Source organism: Acipenser ruthenus, chromosome 2 (genome assembly GCF_902713425.1).
Source record: "Acipenser ruthenus chromosome 2, fAciRut3.2 maternal haplotype, whole genome shotgun sequence".
Classification (NCBI taxonomy): Eukaryota; Metazoa; Chordata; class Actinopteri; order Acipenseriformes; family Acipenseridae; genus Acipenser; species Acipenser ruthenus.
The window spans coordinates 84,963,009-84,976,419 of record NC_081190.1 but is presented as its reverse complement, the minus strand read 5'-3'; the positions used below and the strand labels follow the sequence as shown (position 1 = coordinate 84,976,419).

The following is a 13,411-nucleotide window of genomic DNA, read 5'->3' as shown; positions in this document are numbered from 1 at the left end:
AATACTGTATACCTACTAAATTATCAATATTGACCAAGATATGTGGTCATAAAAGTTTGACAGATTTACAGTTTAAAGTATTTTCTAAAAAAAATATACACCATAATTAACTTTTTTATGTCAGATGCAGGTTTGTAATTCCATAAGAAAATAAAAATAAACATTGTCCTATAAATACTTTAGAAATGGTGAGTTGTTAAATCAATAAGTCACATCATACTGACAAACAGAAGAAAGACTATGCAAACATTGAAATTACAACTCCTGTGCTGTACAGATAAAGTATGTATTCTCTAAATATTAAACTGATGTACTGTATGAAAATTCAACAGCTTCTGTGTTTACTAACAAACTAAATTAGCATACAGTGCATCAATTTAGAGATGGTATGCTTTTTAAGTAGCACTGGAGTTGTAATTCCAGCAGTATGAATTCTCTGAATATGAAATTGATGTATGTAAATTGTAGTAAGTAAACGCAGAAGCAGTTGAATTTGCATGGTGAAAAGGTCATGTTCTGTGCTTAAGAGGGAGTCAGGCTTGGTCCTGTATCCTCTTTTCTGCTGTGAGCTGCTGTGGGCTTGTTCTCACTGAGAAGAAAGCGAATGCACTGCCCTGACGAGCTGCTGCTCATTGGTTTAAAGCGGCCTCCTCTCTCTCCACAGAATGGCAACACAGCCCTGGCCATCGCCAGGCGTCTTGGATACATCTCGGTGGTCGATACTTTGAAAGTGGTAACCGAAGAGGTCATCACCACAACAACTGTGAGTACTGCACGCTCCTTTTGTTATTTCTGTGGACATAGGATGCACTGACATAACGTTTTGAGATAGTTTAGGAATTAAGAATGACGTAACAAATATTTTCCTTATGTTATTATTTATTTATTTATTTATTTATTTATTGGTAGTAGTGGTGGTAGTAGTAGTTGTCATACTAGTAGAATTACTGTTTATTTCTCCCCCACAAGATATGTACAAAATACATATGTTCTGCTGGTGATAAAAATCCACTTCACACCTCTGACAGACGCATTGTGCACTTGCCGTCCTGTAAGTAAATTCATTATCAGATTAGGCGATACATACCTCCAGCAAGCAGGGACAGCACTTTATAATATCAGTGAAAATTGTGACAACTGTGTTCCTACTACCAATCGGGTATATGCATAATTTTGATAAGAAAAAAAGACCCAGTGTTGCTTGGTAATTTTCTGTGTAAAGTGATATCATAGTTTCTGATTGCGTTGAATAAGGTTGAAAAGCTTGCAGCGTTTTTGGATGTGGTATGAAGATGCAGCATGCAGGGAGAATGATGAGAGAGATTGAGGGGGTGGGTTGCAGGTCTGACTAGATGGAGTTTTATAAATAGATCTGACTATGAATTAATAATAAAGTGAGATAAGATGACGGCATTAAAATCCTTGCTGGTAAACTCCCAGTGCTATTGAAAGGAAGAAACATATGAAAACAGTACAATCTAATTTCCCTTAAAAATGATAACATTGATTCTTCTTGTGAGTCATAAAAAATAGGTTTATTTTTAGCCTGGCTTTTCTTTTTGCCAAAATGAGCCTGTGTAGTATTTATATTGTAATATTTGTGGAATCATTAAAACCAAAATGAGGTAATTGAATTCAAAAGAAACGATCTAGAAAGCAGAAAACAACCCCCCAAAAAACCTAGAAACCCTAACCTTCAGCTTCTGCTGTGTTAAAAAAAACGAAATAATGTGTGCTTCCTCCAATGGGTCTGATTCCAGCCCACTGTAGAGTAGACTCCATGACCCACCCACCTTGGTGCGTTGGGTCTTAATAAAATAAATAGCTTCGGCGCCCTTGGCACTTAACGCTCGCCACCATTGGCACTTAATGCTCGCCACCCTCGGTGCCTCGGTGCCACAGAGTCTCATGCCTCAGTGCTTCCGTGCCCTCGGTACTTAGACACTCCCTGCATCGGTGCCTTAGAGCCTTGGCGCCCTCAGCGCTTCAGAGCCTCGCTGCCTCATTGCTTCGATGCTCAAATGCTCCCTGCATCGGTACCCTTGGTGCCCTTGGTGGTTTGGTGCCTCAGAGCCTCGGTGCCTCTGTGCTTTGGTGACCTCGGTGCTTGAAAGCTCCGTGCTTTGGTGCCCTTGGTACCTCAGGGCCTTAGTGCATCTGTGCTTAGGCACTGTTGGTGCTCAGACGCTCCATGCATCGGTGCTTAGCCCCAGCACGTCGAGATGTCAAAATTCCATCCTTGCACGTCCTGCAGAGAGATGCTTCCCCCCAGGACAAACACCTCCTTTGTGTTAGGTGCCTGGGTATGCAGCACGCCTCCTCCTCCTTAGGAGACGAGACGATCTGCTCAATCTGTGCAGCGTCCCAGCCATGGACCCTGCGCAGGAGGCTCTGAGCCCTCAGCTGAGCCCTCTGCAGCATTGGGAGCCCTGTCCTTCCCCCTCCTCCATCTGCCTTTGAGCCCTTCACAGAGCATACCCTGCACACAGGCTCCAGCCCATCGAGCCTGCAGCTGCTCAAGATCTCCTTCAAGGAGCAGTAAGCGGGCGAGACACTCAAAGCAGGCTAAGGACATCTCTGAACTGAACAGCCAGATGGCTTAGGTTCTGGAGTACCTGGTCAGGCATCCCCCTCTACGCTGAAAGTGTACCTAGCAGCCATATCGACATCCCATGTCCCCAATGACTCAGTGTCCCCGGGCGCTCATATACTAGCAACCAGTTTTCTAAAGGGCACTCAGAGGTTACATCATACTAGAAAGGACGTCCTCCCCGAGTGGAGTGTAGATGTGGTATTGGAGGCTCTCACTATGGCCCCATTTGAGTCTATATTTTCCATAGAGTTGAAATATCTCTTTATGAATATAGCCTTTTTATTAGCCATCACCTCTGCAAAGCAGGTTAGTAAGCTACAGGCTCTGTCAGTGCACAGCTCTTGTATGCATGTTTGAGATGATGGAAATAGGGTGTTGTTATGCACAAACCCTATTTTGTTTCCTCCCTAAGGTGGTTTTGGCTTTCCACTTGAATCAGTCAGTGAAACTAGAGGCTTTCCATCCCCCTCCTTTTTCTTCAGAGGAGGATCAGAGATTGAATTCCCTCTGTCCGGTTCGGGCATTCAGATGTTATGTAGATAGGACGAGAGCACTGCATCAGTCTGACCAGCTCTTCGTCTGTCATGGTGAAAGTACCCTGGGTCAAGCCCTCTCAAAGCAGTGACTGTCCCACTGGATTGTGGACACAGTTTCGACTGCATATACCAATGCATCTACCCCCACCTGGTAGGAGTGACTACGTCATGGGCCCTCTTTAGAGGAGCTTCATTGACTGATATTTGTATTACAGCTAGCTGGGCTACTCCGCATACAATCACCAGGTTCTACCAACATAATGTGGTAGATCCCTCTATGCCTGCATTAGGCACAAGGGTCCATGAGGTTGCACGCTCACACCACAAACATTAGTTTGGTTGTAGCGAGACGTCCCTCATCTGCTGTCCGCTCACCCTCCCTCGCGATGGCTTTGATATACTTTCCTAAATGTATGGTTGTTGGTCATCTTCGAATTGAAAGGGAATGTTAGGTTATGGATGTAACACCGGTTCCCTGAAAGAGAAGATGACCAACCAGCCTTGCAAGGTCGCATCACTCGCATTCGCTAGTTCGATGCAAAAGAGAACGTGATCTCAGCGGAGTGACTTATTCCCTCGGTAGGCAGGATCGAGGACTTCACTCCCTGGAGGGGCCTATCGGCAGCTCTGACATAAAATGCTCAGTGAATACCTGACCTGTGGCAAGCATATCCCAAAAGTATGGCTGTTGGTCGCCTTCTCTTTCAGGGAACCGGGGTTACATCCGTAACCTAATGTTTTTAACCTTGTCTGTGACCAGGGTTATCACATTACTTTTGTTGCAAGCTTTACATACTCAATACACAAAATAATAGAAGCTCTCCAGCTGTATAATTACTGCTTTAATATGGTCAGTACACAGTACTGAGGATGTTTGAGCTACACTAGGACAATGTACCACACTGGCCGACCATCAGAGATCCCTGCATCAGCCCATGCTGCCTTCACTGATCCAGACAACAATGCCCTGGTTTTTAATCTCTCCCCTTCTTCCCCTGATAGACGGTGACAGAAAAACACAAGCTGAATGTACCCGAGACCATGACTGAGGTTCTGGAGGTATCAGATGAGGAGGGTGAGTCATTAGTATATTCTATTGTTGAAGCAATCAGCTTGTGTCTTCATTTTGGTATTAGGCTAAAAAGTTATATTCATTGATTCCTTGCTATAGTATGTTAAAAAAACAAAACACTGTAAGACAGCTTTCTAAAGGTGTTTGTTTCAGTATGTATACTGTCTCTAAATGCATTTCAACAAATACAATACAAGCCATTCTGTAGTGAAATGACACTGAATTAAAAAAAATAAATAAATTAGGCCATTGATACCAACAGTAAAGTGGAAAAAGCAATTTGAATTGCTATGTATTTCACAGTAAAAAAAAATGGATAAAGAGTGGAAAATACAGTTTTTTTAAAGTGATAAAAAGCTGTAATATTGAAAAAAACCACTAATTGTATTTATATCTCACAAGACATCCAGGTTTCATGGATTCATGGGGGGTCCATAATGAATAATTGTTTCAGTATTATACTGTGTAGAGATTTATTTCACTGTCGTGAACAGGGTAGGTGTGATTGGATGGGATTTGTCACGTCCTTTTACTGTCATATTAAATGTACATTGTATGTCATGCAGCGCGTAGGCAATTGTATGATGATGAGCAGTTTACTGATGGAGAATCTATCGACTTGGAAGGTATAAAGATTTTCAGTGCTCCTCTGGTTATGAAAAAAAAACCTTTGCCCTGTGTCTAATCTTAACAGCATGTTTTTTTTTTTTTACAGTACTGAATTTAATTATGTTTATTCAATACATGGAATGCTGTTGTTTGTCATGAATGTTTAACTTGTTTTATTTTCTCTTGAAGTACCAGAAATAATGATTTATTTTTTTCAAGTGTAATTTCAAGTATAAAACATTCACTTTATTCAACAAAAGTATGTCCAAAATAAACATGGTAACGCTTTACTTCAGACATTTACCAGTAAATCTCAAGAATAACCAAGTGCCTTTACCAATAAGCTTTTGGTAAATGTCTGAAAAGCAATATTTCTTCCTAATTCCGGGCATTTACCAATAAGTTGACAGTTACTGGTTAAACTTAAGATTTACCAGATTCTGGGCCTCATTCACTAAATGGTGGCAAATGCCCAGAATTACCGCGTGGCAAGGGGAAGCCACACTGCACAAAGATGAAGCAGCAGTGAGCTTAATGATTCATTTGCAAGTTGTCACATCACGCAGAATTCTGCACATGGTTTACACACACTTTATTATAGTATATAAGGGCGCTCAAAAGAAAAGGTAAGTACGGTTCTGAGTGGCTCCTTTGCCCCTGCTAACTTGGCACTTATGTATGACATTGGTATTTAAGTGCATGACGCAAGGTATGTCCTCTATTTGTTTGTCTTGTACACTGAATTATAATGTGTACTTACATTGAAAATAATTGTGGATGACATGTTCTCTCACCACTCTCCCACTGGCCGTGTTGTGTGCCTCCTCGGTGTTTTGTGCAGGGGGGTCATCATCAATGTTTGCATCACTTTCCCTTGGTGGTGCATTGTTGACAACACATCTATCTAAACATCTGAAGCGACTTTTTAACACTCCAAATGTATGCTCAATAACAGAACGTGTAGCCATGTGTGCTGTATTGTACCGAATCTCTGACTGCATCAAGACCACATCAAGAATCCTCAGTTTCGCACCATTTGTACATTAATGGAGTTGTAATGCTTCCCATTACGAAAGATATGTTCTATATCCTGAGGTGGTGACAGTGCTACTTGGGTGCAATCAATAACCCCCAATACATTTGGAAAGCCAGACACTTCGTTAAAGGCCACTTTTATATCATGGAGAGCATCTGTCTCTGGGATAATAGATATACTCCCCGGTGCGTTTCAATAGTGCATTCAGTACCTGCTGTAAACACCAGGAAAATGTAGGTTGCAATATCCCACCAATTGCTGACACAGTTGTCTGAAATGACCCAGATGCTAAATAATGTAGTTTGCACAGCAATTTCAGTAGACCTGGCACTGCATGACTCCTATCTGTAAGTGGCTCTAGATCAGATTTCACTAGACCTGACACTGCAGGACTCCTATCTGTAAGTGGCTCTAGATCAGATTTGATCTCCTCATATAAGGCTAGTATGATCTCTGTACTCAATCTGTATCTAGTCATTACCTCCTCCTCACACAGCCCTAGTAATGTCTGCCCGGTCCAAAATACTCACTCTCTGACCCTTCTTGCTCTCTGTGCAGCGCTTCTGCTCTCATTTGCGCTCTTCTCCTGGTTCTGTGACACAGTACCGCCTCCATGTTTCGCACACATTGCACTACCAGTGGTCTGCCCTATTTATGTTGTGATTTAGTAATTACACCACCTGGTTTCAATAAGCTATACTTTTAACACAAGCTGAGACACCTAGTAAAGTTAACACCCTTAAGTGAATATGGTTTGCATGTCAAATACCTCCCTTGCAGTATTTGTTGATGTAATTTGCATACATTTCCACATTATATTTAAATGACTCGAACGCGGTACTTTTCCACACACTTTTCCCACGCTCTAGGTTGCCTGCCACTAGTTGGTGAATACAGCAGATGTACAAAGCACGCAGTAAAGGGGCTTACTGTGTGCAAAACACGTTACTGCTGTTAAGTGAATGAGGCCCTCTGGCTTTTACCTTAACACATACACTAAAATGGAAGTTATTCAGCATTCACAAGGGGCAAATATTTTAAGAACCTAATACAATACTGGATTTAATTTGAAGATCTGTGTAGAAGTTTAAAGATAATTTGTTGAGCAAGCTATTAACATTCTCTTAGTGTTGTAATCAGGAAAATACCTTTATGGTGATTTGATTAATGTGGATAATAGGGTACCTTGTACAGGTTAACGAATGAATGGCTGGTCACCAAATGCACCTGATTGAAATATAATTGAGAACTTGTCAATACGGAGGTTAATAATGAGAAGAAACATATTGCTTAAAAATTTATTTAAGCAATATGCCATGTATTTCCTGAGCCAGGTCTGTTTAAGCCCCTCGGCTCCCCGCATACTCTATTTTAGATTCAGCAATACTGGTTTCTAGGGCCAGCTTGCAAGAGACCTGCTAATAGTTGAGTGAAAGGCAACTTGTGTTTGGAAGTCATAGTCAGAGCTGTTGTTTACTTATAGAAATGCGATAATGCTATTTCCCTGCACACCAGGAGAAAAAATAAAGGTGAAAATGAAATCTGCTTCCAAGTGAGAGAGGTCCAGGACCTTGTGAGAACTGTGTTATTTGTATTATGAGAAACAGCAGGTACATGTGTATTTGTGTTATGAGAGCCAGCAGGTACATTTGTGACTGTGGCAGTCGTGATATCAGGCAGCATTTTCTTGTGTGTTTGGCTTTCCCTCATTCTACTTCCTGTGTGATTTGAAATCTTGGGATGTTCTGTATTGATATTACATTTATCTTGGTTATAAAAAAGAATACTGTCAGGTTTCCTGAGACAAACTACTGTACTTACACTTGCAATGAAAATAAATAAAACAGGTGGTTGTGCCATTCGTTTTTAGTATGTATGATTATGGCAATATCCACAATCACTAAACTGAACTTTGTCTTTCATGAATATTCAATATCTTTACAGTAATGGTCCAATCACTAAAACCACTAAAAACACTAAAAGAACAGTTTTGCTGTGTTGCTTGGTGTTCTTTTTTCTCCAGCATGTAAACCACAACTGCCAAATGATCTTTGTATTAACTTACTGGTTGCCTATTTTGTTTTTAACCTTTATTGTTTCAGGAAGCCAATATTATATTGACAACAGAACTCCAGTGTCAATTTACAGTATGTTTTAATTTCCCTTTTCCCAGTATTATAGAGCATCCTGCTTTTCGCTGAGATTTTACCTCCGTGCTCTAGAGCTTAATAGCAAATATTGTTTTGGAGTTACTGATTGGCATTAGGAAGTAGAGTAGTTGAGAGTTAATTTGAGCTTCACACTGGTACTGCGCCTCTAACTTTGCATGTCCTCAGAATAGTGTGCATTCATGTCAAAGTAAAGATTTACACAGCCATGTATTGCAGATAACAACTTATGAGAGGATCTAAAAAACGGAAGTTGCATTTGCAATAGCTATCTGCAGTAGTGTTTGGTGTCCTTTGCTTGTATTCCTCCTGAATGTTCTGTCAGATAATGATTTCAAATATAAGTGTACATACAGTAGTGCTGTCCCAATGTCACATAGTTTATAGGGAGTGCATAGTCAGCCTTGTGTATTGTATATGCACTTTTGACTCCCAGGTGGCTTAACTAAAGCCCAGCTAGTATCCCAGTCCACAGTGTAACCCACATATCCCTAGAGACCAAGCATGCATTTGTGTAATGTGCATCAAAGTCACAGATACACTGCTGTGCAAAATTGTTTTCTACTATTATAACAACCTTGACTTGCATAAAGAAGGAAAAACATTGATTGAAATAGCTCACATCACTCGATTTTCAAGGTGTGGTATCCGAAGCAGAGAAACATCATCTGTAATTGCTAAACCCAGGACCTGAAGACCCCAAAAGCTGTCTAACAAGGATGAGCAATACTTGAAGATAATATCCTTAAGGAATAGAAAGAAGACAAGTGTTGAATTGACACAGGTGTCGTTGTCCATCAAATCAACAGTACGAAGGTCAGTCTTGAAATCAGGACTTAACGGATGTGTTGCAATAAGAAGGGGAACAAGACTAAAAGGCTAAAATATGCACAAGAACATGGAAATTGGACTATGGAACAATGGTCAAAGGTGCTTTGGACTGTTGATGGATGGACAACGACACATGTGCCTTCTCTGTACTTGTTGATTATGCTTCGGATACCACACCTTGAAAATCGAGTGATGTGAGCTATTTCAATCAATGTTTTTTCCTTCTTTATGCAAGTCAAGGTTGTTATAATAGTAGAAAACACTACTGGAGGCCTTGAGTAAATTGTTGATGCTCATAATGCATCAGAATAGAAAAATGCAACATGTCTAAGACTTTTGCACAGCAGTGTATGTGTGGAGAAATATTATTTTATCTTTTACCAAAATATCTCATAAGGTTGGCTCACTAATACTGCAGTTTGCTAGTAGTCAGTGGCCTACAAAGATAAGACGTGTTTTAAGAGCAGTAGTCAATGGCAGCAGTCAAAGTCTTCTATGACAACAGTACTAGAAGCAGAGCATGCTTTGTATTTTATACATTGGGACTACAATCTATAAATTTTGAGTATACAATTGTATGCCACTGATGAGGAAAGCCCTCAATCAATAAGAAAAACAGTTTTGTGTGTGTTTTTTATCTGGCACCCACTGATTGCTGCAATGGTGATGTAAATTTCGGGTTTTGTTTGCACTTGCAAGGCTGCAGGTGTTCTATATAAGCCATCCACTGCATTATTCCCTCTCCAAAGGTGATGATACAATGACTGGGGATGGAGGAGAGTATCTGAGAGCAGAGGATCTCAAGGAGCTTGGAGATGACTCTCTACCCGGCCAGTACCTGGATGGTATGAATTACTTAAGGTTCAGCTTAGAAGGAGGCCGATCTGAAAGGTATTTATTGACATTTCATCCTTAAAATGTCTCCCTCTTCTTTTCATGTAATCCAGCCTATACCAGGAGCATGTTATAGCAATATTATATAATCTGTTACTACGAATGGCATTTGTCCAAGTCTGTTATGATCTTGTTATGAGACAATAAAAACATGAAATGTGCTGGTGTTTTGGAAGTAGATTGTCTATATTTTGACGTAAATAAATTGCCTTTAGCTCTGTTTTAGAGCTTTGTTTTTTATGAATATTCAAAATCAGATTAGCAAATTGAATGCAAAAATGTCAAATGTATATGTATGTGTTTCTACAGTCCTCTTTATTTTACCATTTTCTTCCCATTTCATTTTCATTATGCTTCCATAGTCACATGCACAGGTAGGTAGACTATATTATAGTCTATTGCACAAATTCCATTCTGATTTTTCATCTACTTGCTACTGTGGTTGCTGGGTATGAGTAAAATAAAGATTTGAGGTAGAGGTTTTCTCAGTTGTATCCATACATGGAAGAGTAGGTAGCATAATGCTATCTTTCTCCATTATTGGTATATGAATCATATCAGAGCCATTGGTACAGTAATACCTGTCATGATATGACATGGTATGGTATGATGTACAGAAGGCAGCAACAATACTTGACACACTCCACTGTCTTCACTGCCTTGTCAATGCACTCCAGCCCCAGAACTTAATAAAGGTTAACACAAGTAATACCAGTAGATCAACGAGAGAAAACCTGGCCTTTTTTTTGGTGCCAATGACTTTTCATTCTAAAATTCCTAATTCTGTTATTATATGAATTAGACCATGTTATAACCTTGAGTGAAGTCAAAACCAGAAGATAAATGTAATCAGATTGCATTGGTTAGAGTTCCAAGTGCATGCGATCCAGGGCAATGTCATGTTTCATTCGCACCAAATTCACATTTGCTACCACAGTGCTATATTGTAGTGCAAACACTTGGACACCCCTACATTTAGTACCTGGGATTTGAAACTGTAAATGCATTTCCATCGCTATACTCCCCAGCTTTCCTTAGCTCTCTTCCTAGATTGTGAGGTGCACTTTGTGTCTATAGTTCCTTTTAGACACCATCGATATGCTGTACAATAGTAGGACACATGCAGAAAGCACGTGGCTGTCCAGAGCTTGCCTCAATGTACCTTCCAGGGGTCAGAATGAAACACGATGGGTAATCTGGGAACCCCTCAGTATTTAGGCTAGTACTGTAAACTGCTGATAGATTTAAGCAAAATACAGTACAGTGATGTACATTTTGGAATACATCTAAACTTCAATATATTAAATATAAAAAATATAGCAGCAACAGAGAGTGTTGCAGAATTGTGTGGTGCTGTTCAAATTCTTCAATATGCATAGTAGGGTATATTTTCAAAGTAGATAGTTTGCCTTGTTTCTTGCTGTGCCGTCAGCAGTGGCAGGGACAGCCAAGCCCTTCAAGTTTCTTTTATTCAAGTGCTCACCCCCCTGGAAATTACATACTATGCTAATAGCAAGCTTTTTCCACTTTCCCACACCCACCACCCCATCATCTCACCACTGCATTTCCATGGCAACCTGCCAACCCAACAGCCTGCGGTCCTTCAGTTCAGACAGGTCCCACACGCTGAGTCAGGGCTCTTACCTGAGGGACAGTGCCATGATCGAGGACATGATCGCTGCCACCAACCACCAGGTATGTCAATCCTCCTCTACTTCAGCTGCTTCGCAGTGTGTTAACCTTACGTAAAATCTGACAGTCCTTTCCAGCATGGTTATGAAGCCAGTACTTTATTACTTAGTATGCACTAAACTGCTTCTAAGAGTCCTGTGGTGAGCCAGCAAGTTAAACAAGCTGCTCCTTCAGTTCTTCAGATTCAAAAGGCATTCACTGAAAAAAAAACGTGTCTTTCAAATTGATAGGAGGTGTTGTTTTCTTTTTTTTAAATAGATGTAAAGGAATGTTAACATATTCTGTGAGTTGTTTTTGTGTTTCTTAACAGGAACATTTTAGATAAAAATTGAATATTTTGAATGTTAAGATAATTACTGCAAAACATTAGATATCCAAGGTTATGAATCTTAGAAATGTTTAAAGGGTGGTTGTGTTTCTTATTTACATGTTTTAAAATAAGTTTTAAGCTATGTATGAAAATCAATTACAAATGATTATAGTAACAATTCAAACTGTTATTTCTATTATCCAACCCCCTTATACACAGATATATACTGTACGGTATATTACATCACAATATAAAAGTCACGCTTGTGTTTAAGAACTTGCACTTAAAGTGTTATCCTGTAAATTCATAGAATCATAAATGAATGCAGCTTTTAGCTAAGTTACTGGGCTAATTTCTTCTAACTTTTTCAAATAGGGGTATTTCAGTCCAATCCTAACAAGCACACCTTTATTACCCACTAGGTGTCTGCTCTGGCCAGGGATCCTGAAAAGGACTCATACCGTCTGAGCTGGTGTACCGAGAACTTGGACAATGTGGCTGTTTCTTCCAGCCCAATTCATTCAGGGTAGGTAACTAAAAGCAGAGCATAAGCAACAGGGGGGGTGTGGTGGGGAAAACCTAGTGAACTACAGTGTACTGTACTCATTTAAAAGACTTACAGCTTACAGTGTTTTATTATGGAGTTCTCAAACAGCTTACAGTGTTTTAATATGGAGTTCTCAAACAGCTTACAGTTTACAACATTAAATTACTTAAGGCAACTTAATTTTGGACTATATTGTAAAGCATTACAAAACCTTTTTTTTCTGTGTGTAATAAACTTATTTCTCAATGTTACAGCCTTTTGTCATAATGCTTTTCGTGAATATTTATGTTGATGACCTTTTATATAAGGTCTAACCTCTTTTTTTCTTCACTTTGTTCTGGGTATAACGTGGACCACAAAAAGTTTCATTGTGTGGTAATTATTATTCCTTGTAGAATAGCCCACATCAGTTTTGACACAGACCTTTGTTTTACTTTCCATGTTATAGTGCACTCATTATTCATTATGCTTTCTGAATCAGGGGTTGATATTTGCACAAACTTTTAAAAATATAATTTGACATTTTGCATTACTTTTAAAATGTTTACCTAACAAAGGGGGACAGGCTTTGATGACACACCACAATGCTGTTATTTGTGCTGGTCCCTTAACTTTTCGAATGGCTGAATTAGAAAATAATTTGGTATACCATATCTGTAGGCCAAGCTCAAAGGGCTGAGTAATATAAGGCATGACCTTCACTTCACTGGGTGTTAAGCTTGTACAAACAGGGGTTAAATCACAAATTACCAACTGTAAACCATCTTGGACTTTACCATAGTACTTAGGTACATGTGGCCTGATTAGTCTTTAAACCAAATGCAAACAAATTTAATAAATAGTCGAAACAACTTAGAAGATTTAGTTAGGGTATTGTATGTCTAAAGTCTTTGTTATTAATGTTGTAAACATTGATCATTTGATTTTTCTTTCCCAAGTAATGGTGTAAATTGCATTTGGGCGTAAAGATCTTGGTAATTCAGGCTCATGGTAGCATAAGTTATTGACACAGATGTGATTTAAGATCGTACTGTTGGTTATGGTTATTATAATGTAATTATTATGGTTGAAGTTAATTCATCATATATAAGGTATGATGTGCCTTTTATTCTTGAAATAATAT

The 13,411-nt window shown here is 39.5% G+C and overlaps 1 protein-coding gene across 13 annotated transcripts in view; it reads left to right on the top strand.

Annotated features, from left to right (window-relative positions):
• Window positions 1-13,411, top strand: part of LOC117408919 (ankyrin-2-like) — a 162,206-nt gene that overhangs the window by 109,683 nt on the left and 39,112 nt on the right. For 9 of the 13 annotated variants that reach the window (XM_059003009.1, XM_059002984.1, XM_059002978.1 and 6 more), the window contains 5 exons: window positions 665-763; window positions 4,132-4,204; window positions 9,595-9,736; window positions 11,332-11,434; window positions 12,164-12,267. In XM_059003009.1, coding sequence (XP_058858992.1) covers window positions 665-763; window positions 4,132-4,204; window positions 9,595-9,736; window positions 11,332-11,434; window positions 12,164-12,267 — 521 coding nt within the window. Of the gene's footprint in view, window positions 1-664; window positions 764-4,131; window positions 4,205-4,767; window positions 4,828-7,948; window positions 7,994-9,594; window positions 9,737-11,331; window positions 11,435-12,163; window positions 12,268-13,411 lie in introns of all 13 variants that reach the window. The other 4 variants (XM_059003000.1, XM_059002971.1, XM_059002950.1 and 1 more) reach the window with 3 other exon arrangements.